This window comes from Brassica napus, chromosome A1 (assembly GCF_020379485.1).
Source record: "Brassica napus cultivar Da-Ae chromosome A1, Da-Ae, whole genome shotgun sequence".
Taxonomy (NCBI): domain Eukaryota; kingdom Viridiplantae; phylum Streptophyta; class Magnoliopsida; order Brassicales; family Brassicaceae; genus Brassica; species Brassica napus.
Window position 1 is genome coordinate 26,893,346 of NC_063434.1, and position 19,101 is coordinate 26,912,446.

At 35.4% G+C, this 19,101-nt stretch overlaps 4 protein-coding genes and 1 long non-coding RNA gene across 5 annotated transcripts; 2 read left to right on the forward strand and 3 right to left on the reverse strand.

Moving 5' to 3' along the window:
- The first annotated feature begins 310 nt into the window (after positions 1-310).
- Positions 311-3,406, forward strand: LOC106350952 (beta-fructofuranosidase, insoluble isoenzyme CWINV1). Its single transcript, XM_013790778.3, has 7 exons — positions 311-566; positions 691-699; positions 901-1,772; positions 2,082-2,240; positions 2,321-2,568; positions 2,766-2,853; positions 3,075-3,406. Exons 1-7 carry the CDS (start codon positions 368-370, stop codon positions 3,252-3,254), a joined length of 1,755 nt encoding a protein of 584 aa, XP_013646232.2. The 5' UTR covers positions 311-367; the 3' UTR covers positions 3,255-3,406.
- Positions 3,407-5,399: 1,993 nt separating this feature from the next.
- On the reverse strand, positions 5,400-7,331 carry LOC106368770. The gene has a single exon (XM_013808805.2). The coding sequence runs from the start codon at positions 7,161-7,163 to the stop codon at positions 5,400-5,402; it is 1,764 nt and encodes a 587-aa protein (XP_013664259.2). The 5' UTR covers positions 7,164-7,331.
- A 230-nt stretch (positions 7,332-7,561) lies between these two features.
- Positions 7,562-12,503, reverse strand: LOC106350962 (beta-galactosidase 1). The gene is made up of 18 exons (XM_013790787.3): positions 12,133-12,503; positions 11,862-11,957; positions 11,656-11,768; positions 11,489-11,555; positions 11,253-11,345; positions 11,013-11,156; positions 10,686-10,774; positions 10,497-10,602; positions 10,343-10,430; positions 10,151-10,269; positions 9,910-10,074; positions 9,653-9,831; positions 9,461-9,570; positions 9,277-9,386; positions 9,078-9,188; positions 8,799-8,909; positions 8,164-8,706; positions 7,562-8,093 (listed from the first exon to the last, which is right to left on the reverse strand). The coding sequence occupies exons 1-18, from the start codon at positions 12,295-12,297 to the stop codon at positions 7,983-7,985; spliced, it is 2,520 nt and encodes an 839-aa protein (XP_013646241.2). The 5' UTR covers positions 12,298-12,503; the 3' UTR covers positions 7,562-7,982.
- A 1,577-nt stretch (positions 12,504-14,080) lies between these two features.
- Positions 14,081-16,700, forward strand: LOC106357109 (syntaxin-31-like). The gene is made up of 2 exons (XM_013796794.3): positions 14,081-14,727; positions 15,231-16,700. Exons 1-2 carry the CDS (start codon positions 14,431-14,433, stop codon positions 15,483-15,485), a joined length of 552 nt encoding a protein of 183 aa, XP_013652248.1. The 5' UTR covers positions 14,081-14,430; the 3' UTR covers positions 15,486-16,700.
- Positions 16,701-16,719: 19 nt separating this feature from the next.
- On the reverse strand, positions 16,720-18,153 carry LOC125577809. The gene is made up of 2 exons (XR_007316199.1): positions 17,396-18,153; positions 16,720-17,134 (listed from the first exon to the last, which is right to left on the reverse strand). It is a non-coding gene; the product is annotated as an uncharacterized LOC125577809 (long non-coding RNA).
- Between the last annotated feature and the right edge of the window lie 948 nt (positions 18,154-19,101).

Consider the following 19,101-nt stretch of genomic DNA (forward strand, 5'->3'; position numbering starts at 1 on the left):
ACCACTTTTTGGATTAATACTCCAAAATATCATCATTCTATTTAAATATTTTTAAATACAATCAGAATTGTATGTTTGAAAATGGTTTCTAAAAGTTTGGTACGAAATCTAAAAGCATTTAAGTGACTCGTTTATCTTTAAAACAACGAAAATTGTTGGAAACAACTTGTTTAAATGTCTGACTTATTGCAGTATAACATTCATGATTAACATAAAGCCAACAAGGCAAATAAAACTCGACTTGTTAGTTTAGATACTCAGCTTTTTATATTGACAGGCTTGCCCTCGTTATTTGCCTATAAATTTGCATGATCTTCCCTCCTTCAAACAACGACCATAAAGAAACCAACAACACAAAAAAAACACAATGACCAAAGAAGTTTGCTCCAACATTGGACTTTGGTTGTTATTCACGTTACTTCTTACTAGTAAATATGTCGTCGATCTCGAGGCCTCGCACCATGTGTACAACAGACTTACCCAAAGCTCTAACATCAAATCTCCTTCCGTAAACCAGCCCTACCGGACCGGCTTCCATTTTCAACCACCCAAGAATTGGATGAACGGTATGTTCAATACCACCATATTAATCTCAGCCTCACTGTCATATTGTTTTTATTTCTCTAACCTTTTGTTCCTTCTCTATGGCTCCTGCTTGGACAAATTGGATTGATCTCTTGCCATGAGCAGATCCGAATGGTTAGTCAACTCTTCCTATCCAATAGACAGATCATTTTCCCTAGAAACTAGTAATTTATTATTTTTCAGAAACATTAATTATACCAATAAGTCAGCATACCAACCGTATATTTGAATTTTTCTAATGCATTGGTCGACCTTTTATTACGCTGCACCACGATGATTACATATGTATATAATAAAATATTTACATTTATACAGGCCCGATGATATACAAAGGAATATATCATCTTTTCTACCAATGGAACCCCAAAGGCGCCGTGTGGGGTAACATCGTGTGGGCTCATTCCACATCAACAGACTTAATCAACTGGGACCCACATCCTCCGGCTATCTTCCCGTCTGAGCCGTTTGATATCAACGGATGCTGGTCCGGTTCGGCTACCATCCTCCCCGACGGCAAACCGGTTATCCTCTATACCGGAATCGACCCCAAGAACCAACAGGTCCAAAACATAGCCGAGCCTAAAGATCTCTCCGATCCATACCTCGTGGAATGGAAAAAGTCACCGTTGAATCCTCTGATGGCTCCCGACGCCGTCAACGGAATCAACGCCAGCTCGTTCCGTGACCCAACCACCGCGTGGCTAGGGCACGACAAGAAATGGAGAGTGATCATCGGAAGCAAAATCCACCGCCGTGGACTAGCTATCACTTACACGAGCAAAGACTTTCTAAAATGGGAAAAATCTCCCGAGCCGTTGCATTATGACGACGGAAGTGGAATGTGGGAGTGTCCTGACTTTTTCCCCGTGACGAGGTTTGGCTCTAAAGGCGTGGAAACGTCGTCTTTTGGCGAACCTAATGAGGTTTTAAAACACGTGTTGAAAATAAGCTTGGATGACACGAAACATGATTATTACACGATTGGTACGTACGACCGGGTTGGAGATAAGTTCGTACCCGACAAGGGTTTCAAGATGGACGGTACGGCTCCAAGATATGATTACGGAAAGTACTATGCTTCGAAAACGTTTTACGACTCGGCCAAGAACCGAAGAGTGTTGTGGGGTTGGACTAACGAGTCGTCATCGGTTGAGGATGATGTTGAGAAAGGCTGGTCCGGTATTCAGGTAATTTATTTACATTTTGAAACTTAAGTAATCATAATATGGTAGAAATTACTCTCTCTGTTTTTTTTAAGAGTTGACGTTTTAGAAAAAAAATGTTCTAAACTAAATGAATTTCAACTTTCAATAAATTTTTATATTATATGATTTGTTAGATATTTTTTTGGGTCAATACGATTTGTTAGATTATGCAAGTTTTTTTATTGGTTGGATTATGATTAGATAAATAGTCAATGATTTTTTGTTTGTACAAACCAAAACGTCAAGTAAAAATGTAGACAATAATTAATTTTGTTTTCTTTTTCTTTTTAGACGATTCCAAGGAAAATTTGGCTTGATCGGTCCGGGAAACAACTGATTCAATGGCCGGTTAGGGAATTAGAGAGATTACGTATGAAGCAAGTCAACTTACGTAACAAAGTTTTAAATTCAAGATCTAGACTTGAAGTCTATGGTGTGACAGCTGCACAGGTGTGATTAATTTATATATGTGGATTTAAATAATTAGTATTAGAAAAATAAGGTTTTTAAAAATCTTGTGATTGTTATAGGCGGATGTGGAGGTTTTGTTCAAAGTGAGAAACTTGGAGAAAGCGGATGTGATAGAACCAAGTTGGACTGATCCACAGTTGATCTGTAGTAAGATGAATATGTCGGTTAAGTCCGGTTTAGGTCCATTCGGTTTAATGGTTCTCGCATCTAAGAACTTGGAAGAGTACACATCCGTTTATTTTAGAATCTTCAAAGCCCGGCAAAACAGCAATAAGTACGTTGTGGTCATGTGCAGTGACCAGAGCAGGTACGTTTCCTTGATTACGATCCATATTAACTATTAAGTACATTAATTTAGACTAATCCTTGCGACGACAAGTACTTATGTTTATTTTTTCAACAGTCACATACATACAAATTGAATTTCTTGAAATTATTGAAGAAATATCCAAACTTTGACTTTCTAATTTTGTGACATTTTGGGTGATGTTGAATTTGGGACAGATCTTCATTGGAAGAAGATAATGACAAAACAACTTATGGAGCTTTTGTGGATATTAATCCTCGCCAACCACTCTCCCTCAGAGCCTTGGTAATTAAGTCTCCACTTCACACACATTTTATATATGTTACTATTTCAGGAAATGTTAAATTGGCATGCAAACCCCCGAGGAAAAAAAAATATACGAGATAGCTTAATTAGCCTCTGATCAAGATTCAAGACTATATGATCTTTACCTTGTTCAAGAATCAAGAGGATTATATGTTCTATAGATTTCTTAAAGAAGCTTTTATTGTTTCATGTTGTTGTAGATTGATCATTCAGTAGTGGAGAGTTTCGGTGGAAGAGGAAGAGCATGCATTACCTCCAGAGTGTATCCAAAACTGGCAATAGGAAAAAATTCACATCTCTTTGCTTTTAACTATGGATCTCAAAGTGTTGATGTCTTAAGCTTAAGTGCTTGGAGCATGAAGTCTGCCCAAATCAGTTGATCACGTATGGCAAATATAGATACATTTATTGAGCATTTATATGATATGGTTCTGGAGATCTTATGTGGTCCAATTTGTTTGGTTGTGGAAAAGAGTCCAACTTGTATGTTGAAATAAATTTCAAGTTATATGACATTTCATTTGACTTCTCATAGTATTGGTTTACTGTGTTAAATTACAATTCTACTGTTGGTAATCAAAATCTTCTAAGTTCCAGCGAACATGATTATAGTGGATTTTATATGAATATACGAGCACATGTGTATAAATATTATATGTGAAACTTGAATACAATTTGCATGTTTGGCTCAAAATGACAATAAGTATGAAATCATTATGACATATGTGTACTTTAGACTAGACTTGGGACCATTCTAAAGTATAATTTTAATAACAACGGCTACAAAGCCTAGTAGTTCTAGCCCACAATATATACGATGGGCAAAACCTAAACCACAACACTAAGCAAGTTTAATGACTAACGAATTTATAGCCATCATGCCAAAAACGCTTTGACATGAAGCTTCTTTCTGGTTCTTCAATCAAAAACGCTATTTAACCAATTAAAGATTGCATTATTAAATTTTGGTATTTTAGGGTTCACATTTGTGTTGAAATGTGCATATCCGATTTTTTTTTTTTCCAAAATAGTGTTTATGCACAAAATCAAACATCTATACTATTAAAATAGAAGTTATAATTTTGTTCATGTGTGATTTTTCTTATTTGGACCATCTTTTAATTTTTTAAAAATTATTATAGCAATGCTAATCTTTGTTGGTATATGAATATTGCATTATTCAGTTACCAATCGAGTAAAATAAAATATGTATCACTTACAAATAGGGACTCCATCTAACGAATCCAACCCATTATTCAGTTACCAACCCATATAACAACTTTTTATTTATCCCCACAGAAAAATATAAAACTAAAATTACATCGTATATAAATATATTATATTTTTATATCAAAAAAAAAATTTATATCATGTCATTGTACTAAAATCTAATAATTTACATATATCAATTTTTATGTCAAAAATACATATATCTTCAAGAACATAACCCATGCGTACAGAGCATCATGCCAGAAAGTTATTTTACTTTCGCATACACATAATATATATAAAGTGATAAAATTAAAAAGAATTTTTTTTGTAATCAAGAATCTATAAAATTATAAAAATAATTCATAGAAAATAAAAAGATAATAGATTAACTAATTTTCATAGAAATATAATTCATAAAATTTAGTTAATTATAAAAATATAATAAATAATTTTTTTGTTCATAATTTAGTGTATATAATTAGAGAAATTTATTATAAAAACATTTCCAATAATAAGTTGGATATATTAAATCGATATATTTTTAAGTTTTTAATCATTATTTTTGGTAAATGTTGCGAGTGATTAGAATAAGTTTGACATTAAACCATATTGTAGTCCATATAGTAGGAAAAATGCATTATCTAAGAAACATGTGTATTTAAAAATATAGATGTACTAATATATATATATATATATATAATCAACTAAATGGTAGGTTTTATAAGCAAATACTCTAAAAAATATTATATATATTGTCTATAATTATTAAATTATAAGTTATTTAACCGTCTAAAACTGAAATATATAAATAATTAAAATTATAAAATTGATATATAAAATTATTTAAAAAACAGTCGTGTGGATCAGACCCTAGTTTCATTCTTAATTTTCCTAAAATAATTATAATGGCTGCCTGTTTTCTGAACATATAACAATGTCATTAAAAAAAAAGGAAACTATTTCAAATATGGAGTATTGAATGTAAAAAAAAAAACATTTAATACCACAAACACTCAGAACGACATCGTATCATTGCGTCCATCTTTGCTAAAATAAATACGATATTGCGAGCTGTTGAATTTCCCCGGCAACTTCCCAAAGACTAGAGACAGAAGAAGACGGAAAGGAAGCAACTTTCGATTCTTCCACTCTCTTCCTCTGTTTCTCCTCATCTCTCCCAGGAGTAGCTCCTCGTGATTTCCACAAGGTAACTCTTTAGGAGGTTTTGTTCCTTCCCATCTCACATTTCCAATGAGAAGAACCATCTAGGAGATGTCTAACACTTTTGGCGATAACTCAAGAAACCAGAGATCTCATATAAACGGTGTTCTCATCCCTACTTCCTTACATATTAAAGAGCAAAAAACAACTGCTTCAGAACGGCAATCGTCGTAACTCCACTTACTATTCCACCAATAGCCTTCATAGTAGATGGAACCGAACAGACGAGTTCTTATACTGTTGCGCATAACTTTCACATTCCCACCTATCTGCTGGAACATAGAACCAGGTTTCATAGTGTAAGAGGATCCAAATACGCATCCAAGGTGGACAGTGACGCAGCATTCGTTACATGTGTAGTACCATTCCCTTTGATCTAATTGTTTCTCACACACCTCGCACCAATACATGTCCTCATCAGCGCTTTCTCCATAGGAAATAGTGAGTGGATGCTTGTCGAATCTGTAGTGTATTTCATTTGGAATGGTACCACATGTGTAACACAAGGCAAATTCGCATTCCGCACATTGTAGGTGAGACGTCACACATCTTTTCTTGCAACCGTTACAAAGAGTCTCACCCTTGTTGCTGTAGAACGTGGAGATGAAAAGTTGATGTTCATGACTTTTGTGGATGAAACACTCTTGAACCGAGATGCATCGAACATCTAACGCAACACCTCTGCAAGCTTCTTGAGAGCATGTGTAACGGAAGCCAGTGGATGCTCGGAAACAAGCTGAACAAGAAAAGCTTCCACCGGGAGAAGGGTCTAGGATAAGAGTGTGGTTGTGCAATGCATGAGCTAGTCTCCGAGGAAGACCAGCACACTCCTCGTGGAGAGAGTAGTTGCATTCACGGCAGTGATAGAATTGAGGAGAGACGATAGGAAACAGGCACGCTTCGCATTGCTTCTCTGTGTCTCCAACACCATTGTGCTTCAAATGATGCTCATGACAAAAATGATCTATAATGCCATCGCCTAGCTTCTTGAAAGGTGCAATATCTTCTTCATTCTCATCAGACTCATCTGCTTCCCACTCGAGTTCCCTCCCATCCCAAACGTTTTTATCAGTGGTACACTTAGGATGAGCTACATAAGAACAATCTTTACAAGAATACTGCCCATATTTGACGTCAACATCTTTATAGCAAATCCGGCATAAGGAGATCACAGGTGAACGGTATGGAATAAAAGAGAGACGTTGTGGGTGACGCGTGATCTTGATGACTCGGGGTAAGTCTATACATTTATGGTGGACCATGTAGTTACACTGGAAACATGCATAACTTGGTTCCAAGGCGTTCACCAACCCACAAGCATCACATGGAACTAACAACGGTCGAGGTAAGAAGAGGAGTGAGTGGTGGTGACCTTTTGGGTTTGCAATAGTAAGAGGTGGAAGAGTTGTCGCACAAGGGAGATCCAAGCAAAAGCTGCATATCAAACAACGGTAAAACCAATCTCCTTGGAAGTCTTTTCCACACCAAGTGCATTTGTCGAATACAATGTCCGATTTAGACACAACAGTATCTGCAAACGGTTGTGCAATCCTCCCTTGATCAAATGTGTTGGGACCGCAAGGGTTGAAGTTGGTTCCGTGTTCAGGGCCTCGATAGAAGAGAGTGAGAGGGTGTTGGAGATGATAAGGATGTGTGAATCTCCTCGGACGCTGATGGCAACCATCGTGGAACTCCACACCGCAGGTTGCGCAGTGGTACTCCTCTGCAAACATAGTATAATTTTGGCCGCAGGTAAAGCAGCCGAGGGGAATGGCATGGCTGACGCGAAGGGACAAGTTATGACGAGGGTAGGCTGGATGAGACAGAAGGCATCTTTGTCTTTCTCTATCATACATGTTCTTCACTTGTGCTGGTTATCAATCTCTAAACGTTTATGATCTTCTTTCCATCATCTTCATCCATTTATCTACTTTGCTTTCTTTATGATCCCTTCTTGAGAAGTGGAATAATTGTTTAGAGAAAATTAAACTAACAAGCAGCTCCATGTTTCCATGTAAACAGATAAACAATGACCACCTTTTATTTTGGTCGGCCGGCCTTACTTTAAAATTCTTTATACTTCCTCTCTGCAACTTGTTATTATTAAACAAGTGATAACAGCCGTGAACAGCATCCAATAGTTTATTAACAATTAAGCTCTGGATCCTATTCCTCATTAGTCCAAAGAGTTTAGGCAGGATCTCTGGATCCACTTGCTCACTATTTTGAATGCTATTGATCTTCTAAACATTGCTTTACTGCAAGACTTAAGATGTTCCATTAAAGAGAAATAAAAACATTACATAAGTTTAGCAATGAGATAATTGCAGAGAATGTAACTACAGCAACAACAAACAACGTTGGAAGCAAAACTCAGAGAATAATACAATCCCAGTTTTGCCCTCAAAGAATCATCAACACATGGACACCTATTCTCCAGTCTCAATGTGCTTCTTCTTCTTCTTCTTCTTTCTTTCTTGGGTTACAATTACCACACAAGCTTTATTCACATATAAATCAACAACTCTCCAAATTGTTTGAACGGTGTGTTGTTTCCCTTTTGTACAACTTCCACCGCTTGTAAAATAGCCACAACAACATACTAATACTATCAGAAAAACCTGTAAGAATGCGAAGTAACCACTTCTACAGTTTCAATTGCTGCTGCATCTGGTTTAAGCGCAAACCGCTTCTACAGCGAGTTTCTTCATCACGTTTGGACAAGGATCACCACCAAACATCGCTGGTGCTACAGTTACAGAACACCAGTTCTGCCCAACACAAAGCTGCAAAACAAACACAACCTTCAGATCATGTTACAAGGCACAAAACAGAACAAAGATCAATGAAACTTACTCTGTTGAAAGCATCATAGGAGTGATGAGCGTGACAGCTTCCTTGACGGTAGCTACCACAAGTTCCTTGAGGTGTCCCAAAGCTAGCAAACTTCACTGTGGTGATCTTCTGTCCAGGCCCACATTGTAAATGCACTTTGGGATGCAGTGGTTTATTAACTTTTCCAGAAGCATGCAACTGATAGTTCACAAGCGTTGATTGCCACTCATAGATATCTGCACAGACAGTGTCCACTTCTCTTCTGACCAGTGAGATTCCGTTTGGATCTCCTCCCCATTCCTCAAAGACAACCAATAGATTGCCTGTTGGTTTCAGCCATGACCTGGGGACATGGTACCATCTCTGAGAAGCCTCTCCACAGTTTCTTAAGCACTTGTTCTCGTTGAATGTTCCGATGTAAGAACACTCCCTGCAAGTACCAACTGCTTTGTATGCAGGCCAGTGACGTCCCACGCTCTGCCCATTAATCCATATCTGACCTTTCCCCATGCTTCCCATGTCCACAGCCAACGGTGAGTCGCCAGCTGGAGCAGAGAATGTTGTCTGAAACAAAGACAATGGAGACAATGTCAAACCACCAGAAACTAATCTTGATGTCCATAACAATAAAAATAAACTCAAGATGTGTTACCAACCTTGTACCAAGTAAGTGGCTGCTTTTGAGCCACAAATGCACCTTCTGCCCACTCAACTGAAGAGCTACCGCTGAGTGAATGAAGACTTAGACTCTCTCCTCTAAGACCAACCTGAAAGAGGTTATGCCATCACTAATCAGTAGAGTGGCACAAATATGGTTAAGTGTATAATTAATGGTGTTTTTATTTAGAAAAATATAAAAAAAAGTAAATGATTTCTTAATCCTTAATCCGTGTACACATATCTTTAAAACAACACTTATATATTTATTTATGTACCTTATAAGTCCATTTCTGCCAGGACAGGTCTCTCCGTCCCCCATTGAGACCATTTAATGAAACTGGACCAAGAACTCCAGCATTCCATGTCTCAAAATGTGGTCCCACATTCTGCATTTGTATCAGAACATGTAGGTTAAGAACATCTCTAACGTTGAACTTAAGTGTTTGGCTAAAAAGATTGGTGCTATGGACTAACCGGGAGACCAACAGCTATGCTTAGTATAGCAATTTTGTTGAAACCAGCTCTTAGGTTCACACCTCTTCTGAATGTTAGCTTGGGAGAGTCTAAGCTACCATAAGCAGAACCTGGATAAGACACCAAAAACATGTCAAAATGAAGCCAAACAAGACCAGCAGATATTAGTAGACAAAGCAATTACCAGATAACTGGCCATTGATGAACACATGCATAGCATGTCCAGCTGATAGAATGGTAAGAGTTGGCAAATTCCCACCCCTCAGAAACCCTTCGTTGGAGTTAATCTTAACACTGTACAACAAAAGAAACAGAAAATTTGAGTAAACAAGTCAATATGCATTGATAAGATTCTACAAGGTCTGTGGATACTTACTCAGTCATGTACCACAGGTAATCTGAAGTGTCTCGTGTAGTGTTGATCTGCTCTAGTAAACCAACCATTGTGAATGACTCATCAACGTAACTTGATGGGTCTTCATTGTATGCTTGCCAAGATAGTCCTCCATGAACAGGAACTCTAACCATCTTCATCCTTGAAGTTTGAGCACCAACCTACAGCCAAAACCAGTTTAATACTTTGATCCTCTTTAATCATTATATCTAGTTGAAGCATGTAACGATTCTTCTTACCCTGGCTGTGTTGTAAACTGTGTTTTTGCAGTCAGGGAGAATACTAATAGACCATGGAGGTAGATTGTAGTGATTCTTCCCAAAAGTAACTTTGGCATAGGATCTTTGATTGTAGTTTGCTAAGAATGCAGAACACGCTCCTGATTTTGATTTGTACTGATGAGCCTGCACATTTACAAATGTTACATAAGTTTATCAAAGCAATAATAAACAAAATTTTAAAAAGGCTTTGAGTTGAGACCTCTTGATAATTTCCGAGGGGGATTCTTGTGAGTTGTCCTGATACTAATGCTGGCTCACACAGCTTGATAGCTCTATGCAAATCTTTCAAGTGCCCCCACTTAGGCTGCCTTTCAAGTCCTGTTTTGAAATTAGTAGACAATGTTTATAAAGAAGACAACAATTGTTATATTTTGGGATTTAGCAAGCTTACCATATTCGTCAAGAGGAGCGTCATAATCATAGCTGGTTGCAATGAACGGACCACCAGCAGTACGACCAAAATTTGTTCCACCGTGAAACTGAGCAATAAACAAGTGTATGAGAACTTGAATAGCTAAAACAGAAGACAGCAATTTTAGCTTTACCATGTAGTAATTAATGAAGGATCCACCCTTTTGGATAAACCTTGCAACTGAAAAGGCCATATCTTCAGCTGGACGATAAGGAACTGGGCCTCCAAACTTTGTGAACCTGTAAGAAACATCAAGAAAACATACTGAGATCACCAAGAAACAATAATATAAGAAGAGATTCACTTTTGAGTTTGTACTTACCATCCAGTCCAAGCTTCAGTCCACATTTTGGGTTTGTAAGCCTTGTTTGGAGAGAAGTAATCACAATAGAAGCCATTGCAAGCATTGATCTAGTAGAGAACAATCATAAGTTCAACAAGTTAACATGCATGCAAGGAGAATGATTGAATATTATTATTTTAGTCAAAGCGAAAAAGATCATGAAAAGAAGTGTCACCAAAGCATGTGCAAACTTAAATGAATACTACTATTTAATGAAGTGATTTTTTTTTTGAAAGAATGAAGAGAGACAATAGCATACAGCTAATGAAGAAACTGTTCCAGAGACAAGACAAAAGAAACTCTTACAATGGGGTCGGGAGCATCGTCTTGTTTGCACATGACCCATGGGACACCAGTGCCTAGCCCCACAGCCATTTTTGCTGCCCAGTTAGTGTAAGACCTACCGGGTGCACCGAGCTCATATTCCATAGGTCCATATTCGTTTTCAATCTGTCACATAACATAAAAAGTCTACTTAGTCCCACACTAACTCTATACTAGGATTGTTAAAAAAAAAAAAAACAGTTCACTAGTGAGGGTTCTTACCTGAGAGAGGATTATAGGACCCCCTTGGGATTCAAACAGCCTCTCAGCTTTCATCATGTTAACAATCTTTGTAGTGAACCTTTGCATTTGAGCCTTTGAGAAAGAAAAAAAAGTCAATGTTTCTTAATTAAGTAATGATTTCAGGAGTCAAAACAAGGGTCAATGAACAAGTGTGAAATTTAATTAACTTAAAAATGAAGTTAGAGACTAGTTTTAAAGAAAAAAACATGTCTAACCTTGAAAGGACCATTATCTGTTCTGAAGCTAATCCCTGGAACATACTTAAGCCAAACAGGGAATCCACTGAGAAACATATACATAAAACAAACAAATCATATTAGGTTTTTTTTATTCTCCTTTTAAAGTTTCTATTTTAAGGTTAAGAGACACAAGATATTATTACCCAAAGTTCCATTCTGCACAGACATAAGGACCAATCCTTAGATGAAGATAGAGTCCAGACTGTTTGACCAGCTTGACAAACTTAACCAAATCATAGTTTCCTTCAAAATAATACTGCAGATGAAGCCAAAAAAAAACATAAAGTGGAATCCAATGAAATAAAGATCAAATCACTGACAACACAAAAAAGATAGATTTTTTTCTTACTTTTCCAGGAGAAGGCTCATGCCCATTCCAGAAAACATAAGTCTGAATCACATCTAAACCTCCTTCTTTTGCTTTCCTTATTAGATCTGGCCACATCTACACACACAAAAACAACACATATCCAGACAAGAAACAAAACCTTTAGATTTGAGTTTACTTGAATTAGGTAGACAATGTGGGGTTTTAGAGATTACAAAAACAGCCAAAGCTTCAAGCTTTGTAATAACTCTTAACTACATTGCAAAATAAGAAGAAGAAATAACAAACAAACCTCAGGAGTGCTTCTGGGGTAATGAATAGATCCAGAGATAAGGATTCTTCTTTTGCCATTGATGGTAATGGCTCTGCTATCGTAAGAGACAGAGGCAGAGACTAAAGAGACAAGAAACCCTAGAAGAAACAGAGCAGAAGCTGCTGCCATAGCCACATTCTTCATTACTGTTGAAAGCAAAATATCTTGCTTTGGTTTATTCTATTTTTCCTTAGTTGAGAAAGATGTGGTGAACAGAGAAAGTGTTTCTTTAGCTTAAAACTTTTCTTCTTCAGAGAAAGTGGGGGAAGGAGAGAAGATCTGTGAAGAAATTTATATTCTTGAAAGTGTAAAAAGAAGAAAACTTGGTTCTTGTTTTGATGCCAAAATGGTGATGCTTTGCAGCTGCTTTTAAAGCACTTAGCAATGGAGGGTTCCTTGTGGGGGCCACCTTTGAGAGACCTTTTTGGGACCCACCGTGTTTTGGACTTTTTGTCATTTGTTGATTAAAAAATTAATTAAACACCTAAGGTTTAAAATGCATTTTCAAGAATTCCCGGATGTTTTTATGTAAAAAGAGCATTTACGAGACCGAATTCTTTTTTAAAAAATGTCCATAATTTATAAACTCTTTATCTTGTTGTGAACATGTAATAAAGAGACCATTTATAACGGTTTTGATCCGTGTGTGTATAAGTGTATGTTAATTTCGGAAGTGATTTAAATTTCAGTAAAAAAATAAAATATTTTTTTTTATAAATTCTATAATTATCGAGCTCAGGAAAATTTCATCGAGATAAATAAATAGAAATTTTCTACTGAGAAAGTGAATATTAACTTTTGAGTAGTATAGATTTGGATCTAAAAAATTGTGATTATTCATTTTAATAGAATAGATATAGAAATCCTAAAATAAATATTTATCTCAATTATGTTTTGTTTTAATAGTTTTTTTGTGGTTTATTCTCGTGTGTTTGACAATGTAAAATTATAGGAAGCTAGTTATCATCCATTTCATACAAGAAAACTATAAATTCTACAACTGCTGGAATTGACTTCTCTTACTTACTAATCTACTTGTTTGTCACCAAAAAGTGTATCTATCGTTGAAAGTAAAGACATGCTATAAAATGAGTTTTAGTTCATTCTAGTTAGGAAGTAAGTATGGCTTAAGTGGGAGGCGTGGAGTTTTGGTGTTATCAAATAATCAGACGTTTAATTTGTTAAGCTAAAATGGTACACAATATTAAACCCCGCATCACTCAACTCCTCCATAATCACGAGTTTGTCTCTCTTCTTAACGCTACGTGTGCTCTTCTCGCTCTTCTATGCGCGTGATAGTATTGGCCCAACACCTTACAAGAATGTCACGGGTTAGGTTTCGCCACCACAAATTCTATGCAGACATTTACAAGACAAGAAACAATAAAAATAACTCGCACAGATTCTTTTTGCTAGTAATTATTTTTTATTTGTATGAGTTCAATCTTACCCCCATTACATTTTTACGGCGTTTAACCACGCATAAAGTTGTCAAAATAAATTTACATAAAAAAAATATTGTCCAGGAAAAAAAACGTTGTTCAGTTCCCACCACCGATATCCCCATATGGCGCGTCTACTCACGCTCGCGATACAGATTATTCTGAAATTTTACATAGTATTCCTTTTTTGTTGTAAACAGCTGGGATTTCAAAATTATTATTTTCGAATTCTACAAGTACTATATATAACTGACATTTCTAGATTAGCAAACTGTAAGATATTTAAGAGGAGGGTTCGTGAGACATCAAACCAATAATTATCTCAACCACTGAACACATGCAAACTTTTGAAATATTGAAGTGTCTTTTCATCTCTCTACCTAAAACTATACATATTTATTAAGACTATAAAGTTCATCTTGTTTTGTTATGAAACAATTATATACAGACGAATTTATTGTTAACTTCGAACAGATTATTGGGGAATTGCCACTAATACCACTTTCATAATACCACTTTTCAACTTTACACTTTTCAAATTTACCATTAAAATTTTAATGGCTAAAGTACCATTATACCCTTCATTTCATAGATTTAACCTATATCTATTTTTCTTCCTAATCTCTGTCACGATGATTCGCCGATCTGCGGCGAACTCCACAATTTCCAGAAAACTTGGTGATCTACCGTGAACTCGGCGATCCCCGGCGAACTCTGGTTACCTCCAGCGAATTCGGCGAGATAACAACCAGAATTTTATTTAAACAGCCGTCAAAATGGTGCTTCTTCGACAACACTGTGTGAGACTCTGAGCAAGACTGAGAGAGCGATAGTCATGGAGATTAGCGAGGAAGAAGAGGACTTCACATCTATTGAAACCATACCTCTTCACATCAGTCTCTCACCGAAAAAGTTCGTTCTTTCTCTCTTTCTCTTTTTTTGTCTCGCTACATTCACTCTCCCAACGTTCAAGAAGATCAGAGTGATCCCATCCGTCCATCAAGCTGAAGGTTATCATGTATCCTCCAAACGGCACCACCTGCATCTTCAAGATCTGAATTCAACAAGAAGGCTTCTCAGATCAGTATACATATTCACAAAACGTCTCAGAAGACCGCGAGGCTCTCTAAATGTATGGTTCAGACTTTGATTTATTCTTTCATTCTTCGAATAGTGTAATTAGTCTTTAGGATATGTTTCGATTCTTACGAGATTGAGAGATCGTTTCTTATATCTGCCTTGTAATGAATGAAGATGGAAATGATGCCAGAGACATTGTAGTGACTGCAATTGAAACTTTTGTTGAATCGCAGTAGAATTAGGCTTTAGGATGTTTGGATCTAATGAGATTGAGACATTGTTTCTAATAGCTGTCTTGCAATGAATGAAACTTGCAATGATTCCTGAAAACATTGTTTCTAATAGCTGTTGATGAATTGTAGTGGAAATAATCTTTAGGATCTGTTTGATTTCTTTGACCAAAAAAACAAAAAAGGATTTGTTTGATTTCTACCAAAACTGAGACAGTTTTTGAGAACTATCTTGTAAGGGAAGAAGCTTGCAATGATTCTAGAATACATTGTTGTGATTGCAACTGAAGTTAGTCTTACTTCTGACATTAGCTGGTTATCACAGTGGCAAAAGAATCGTCCATTTTCAATCACCGGCTGTCTATATACGGGAGCTAACAGTGTTGATCAGGAATATATCACGGGGCTGAAGATGGCTCTCTCTGATCTGCAGACCCTTCAGAACATGGAGATCGCTGATGGGAGCTATTCACATGACAAATTTGGTCACTACAGAGCTGTTTGTGATGACTTGAAAACCAGACTTATGGGAGCTACAAAGCAGTTTGATCAAGATGTTCCTACTGTGATGGTCCAATGACATAACCAACAAGATTTGCCATCTGCAAATTGAGAAACTTTATAAATACTTTTATAAAGATTTACTTATAATCTTTGTAAGAATTTATAAATGATCTATAAACTCTTCTAACTGATTTATAAATTTATTTATAAACTCTTATAAATTGTGTTATCAAGATTATTAAATTCTTATAATCTTTGGAATAAACCCTTATAAATAGATTTATAAACTCTTATAAATAGATTTATAAAACTTGTAAATTAATTTATAAACACTTATAAATAAATGTATAAACTCTTATAAGTAGCTTATAAGTTCTTGTAAATAGTTTTATAAACCATTTTAAATAGTTTTATAAACCTTTATAAATAGTTATATAAATATTTATGTGTTTTATAAACTTTATAGATGGTTGATACAATGTTTTATAAGCTATTATAAAATTTATAAATGGTTCATAAATGATTATTCCCTTTAATTCCATATTCCTCATTTAGACCCATAACTTATATATATATTCTTATAGATGTTTTATTATCTCTTATAAGCAAGTTTATAATTTTGCAAAAAAATTTCACAAACCCTTATAAATGATTTATTAGCCTTTATAAAATGTTTTAAGAGCCTTCATATATGAATTACCTTTTGAAATTCTTCAAATCCTGGTAACTGATTTTATAAACGCTTATAAATAATTTTAAATATTCTTTTTTTCTCTTTCAACAATTTTAAATATTCTTATAAATGATTTATAGACCCTTATAAAAAGTTTTAATACATTCTCATAAATGAATTATAATCCCTTAAAACTAGTTAATAATTTAGACAAAAGTTTTCTACAAATCCTTATAAATATTTTATAACACCTTATAAATATTTTTATATATTCTTATAACTGATTTATAAACCTTTATAAATAGTTTATATATATTCATAAATATTTTATAAACCCTTATAAATATTTTATAAGTATTTATAAAGATTTATAAATTTTCATAAATGATTTACAAACATTTATAAATTATTTATATAATCCTTATAAAGCCTTGTAGAAAACTAAGTTCAAGTTATTTTATACATATCCTTATAGACTGTCTTTATAAACTGTTATAAATGAATTATACTTTAATAAGAAATTTAGAAAGCTTTCCAGATATACTCGTTCTCTTTTTGATCAAACCAAATTTTATAAATAAAACTCAAGCTCTATCAATGGAGACATTGTTTAGCAAACATAATAACACAGCCAAAATGACAGAAGGAAACTGTTGCATCAAAGGCTAAGCAGATAACATAAACACAGATAAAGGCAAACAAAACACTTAAGCAACTTAAAATTGAAACATCACAAAATGCTAATTGGTGAGATGAAGCCACGGGAATCAGAGGAGACACTCGGTGAACTGCTACCCGAACATGCTGCAGTAATAAAGGCATAAAGAGCAGCAAGAAACTTGGCTACAAAGGTGATCATACACCATTTTGATGAGCCTTGAAATTGTGAGGAAATCCTCAGCCACAAAGGGGTGTGAAGTTGCAAGAACATTATAAGCATCAGAAGAGAGCACACTGGAAACAATTCTCTAGGCAAGTGCTATCCATTGGAATGTGATTAGCAACTATGTACAGATGACAAAATCAATGATGTTCTTTGCTGTACGTTTATTCTGAAATGGCAAGGAAAACATTATAATCAGCATCATAAGGCATATATTTGGATATTTCCTTCAATAATCAAGAACCAACAATCTATAGCAAGCTAAAGGCATCATACTAAACCATATGTCCAAGCACTACAAAATATTATCCAGTCTACCATTTCCTTGCTATCCTCTACCCTTCAACATGATCATAAGGAACCTCATCAACTAAACGATCCCAATTCGTATACTAACACCAATAAAACCAACCAAATCACCCTAAGGTACCTGAATCTTATCGGAAAGGTAAGAAGGATCCGGAAAATCCGTAACCATAAGGCCTAGGTCACCACCGCTTCCACCACCTCCCATCTCGAGAAAATCCGTAACCATAAGGCCTAGGTCACTTTCACCATCGAGGCTAGAATCTCTCCCTCATTCTTCCCACCACTCCTCTGCCGGAACAACCCTCAAGTCCATCCCCATTGTAACCTAAAGCAAATCAAGGCCATACATAGAAGATGAAAGATCATACTCAAAGGAGACTGTCACAAGATTTGATTCCACCATGACAGATCCCAAATCCGGCGGATCTGGTGGTTCGGGAGGGTCTGGAGACATCAAACCAAGAGAATTACCACGTGCAACTGAGGGATTCTTCAAACTTAGGTGAACGCCATGGTTGAGCTGAGCTGTCTGAGTCGTCGGTGCAGAAGAAGAAAGCAGGAAGGACACCATCGGGATTTGCTGAAGACGCGTCATCGCGGGAGCTGGAGGGAGAATTCATCGGAGCTGAGAGATAAGAGGAGAGAGAACACTGTTCAGGAGGAAGGAGCAGCAGCGCCGCCTCTTGAATACGGCGACGGCGAGACTCGATGAAGATGGCACCGAAGCTTGACGAAGAAGACGAGATTGGAAAAATCAGAGATAAATTGAAAAAGGTTAGTTTAGTCATTTGGCCATTAATGATTTAGGTATTTATGAAAATGTCTCTAGAGTGATGGTAAAGTTGAATTATGGTATCAAACAAAGTGTAAAAGTAAAATTTCCCCTTTTAGCTTGTCAATTTTTTCTTTTCTCTCTCGTAATTATTAATTACTAGAGATTTTTTCCGCGCTTCGCGCGGATTATGTCTTACAAATTTATTTTATTTATAATATTATTTGTTAATTTTTTTCTTTTATATTAACTTCTTGTTTTTCCAATGTTAGTTTTTCTTAATTTAAATTTATATGTTAATAATTTTTCATTTTTTTGTTGTAGATGGAGAATTATATTTTTTATTGATGGTTTTTTGTATGTGATAGTGACATAAACTTTTTGAAATTTAAAAATAATATTATATATAGTACGATTAACACATTAAAGAAGAGAAACATATTCAGACACATTTTACACAGGTTTTATATGCATAATTTTAAACATTATATATGTATATATTATAAGTTTGAAACATGTAAATGCTTTCTAAAGCTAAATACTTGTTCTGAGTTTACATAACTTATCGAAAGTTTTATCTCTTTTTAAATTCAAATCACAGAAAAAATATAAAAAAGTCAGTATAGATAGGTTTTTTGGGCTTTTAAATCAACACTGAAAAATTACATGAATCAGATAACAACAGTTTTGTAAACAACTGGATAAAATTTGACCGAGCCAAAGATTTTCACACAATATGTTCTTTCTTCTTCAAATTGCGAAGAGCCTATAGGCACAAGAAAAAAATCATAATTTTTGTTTTCACTTATATAACATTTTTTCTCCTTTACACACGAAGTTTATTACACTGCTATAAGCAATGTAGAACTCTATTCATATAAGATTCACATCTATGCATTTTGACAAAGAAGAATTTCAGCCATCTTTAGTTTCGGAATGTACCAACTTCAGTCATATACACTATATTTTCTCTATGATTCAAAACTTATAATTTTAATATATGTGCAGATTTCCATGTGAAAAGGCACGCACGCCATCTATCATTCAACCTATTA

What these genes read in the sequence shown, in the direction of transcription:
- LOC106350952 (XM_013790778.3), top strand. Translation starts at nt 368, where the DNA reads ATGACCAAAGAAGTTTGCTCCAACATTGGACTTTGGTTGTTATTCACG. An exon ending in ATGTGCAGTGACCAGAGCAG is followed by an intron (nt 2,569 to 2,765) that starts GTACGTTTCCTT and finishes AATTTGGGACAG; the next exon opens with ATCTTCATTGGAAGAAGATA. An exon ending in CACTCTCCCTCAGAGCCTTG is followed by an intron (nt 2,854 to 3,074) that starts GTAATTAAGTCT and finishes ATGTTGTTGTAG; the next exon opens with ATTGATCATTCAGTAGTGGA.
- LOC106350962 (XM_013790787.3), bottom strand. Translation starts at nt 12,297, where the DNA reads ATGAAGAATGTGGCTATGGCAGCAGCTTCTGCTCTGTTTCTTCTAGGG. An exon ending in CAGATAATGGTCCTTTCAAG is followed by an intron (nt 11,346 to 11,488) that starts GTTAGACATGTT and finishes TCTTTCTCAAAG; the next exon opens with GCTCAAATGCAAAGGTTCAC. An exon ending in CCTATGATGCTTTCAACAGA is followed by an intron (nt 8,094 to 8,163) that starts GTAAGTTTCATT and finishes TTTGTTTTGCAG; the next exon opens with CTTTGTGTTGGGCAGAACTG.
- LOC106357109 (XM_013796794.3), top strand. Translation starts at nt 14,431, where the DNA reads ATGGAGATTAGCGAGGAAGAAGAGGACTTCACATCTATTGAAACCATA. An exon ending in GACCGCGAGGCTCTCTAAAT is followed by an intron (nt 14,728 to 15,230) that starts GTATGGTTCAGA and finishes TGGTTATCACAG; the next exon opens with TGGCAAAAGAATCGTCCATT.
- LOC106368770 (XM_013808805.2), bottom strand. Translation starts at nt 7,163, where the DNA reads ATGTATGATAGAGAAAGACAAAGATGCCTTCTGTCTCATCCAGCCTAC.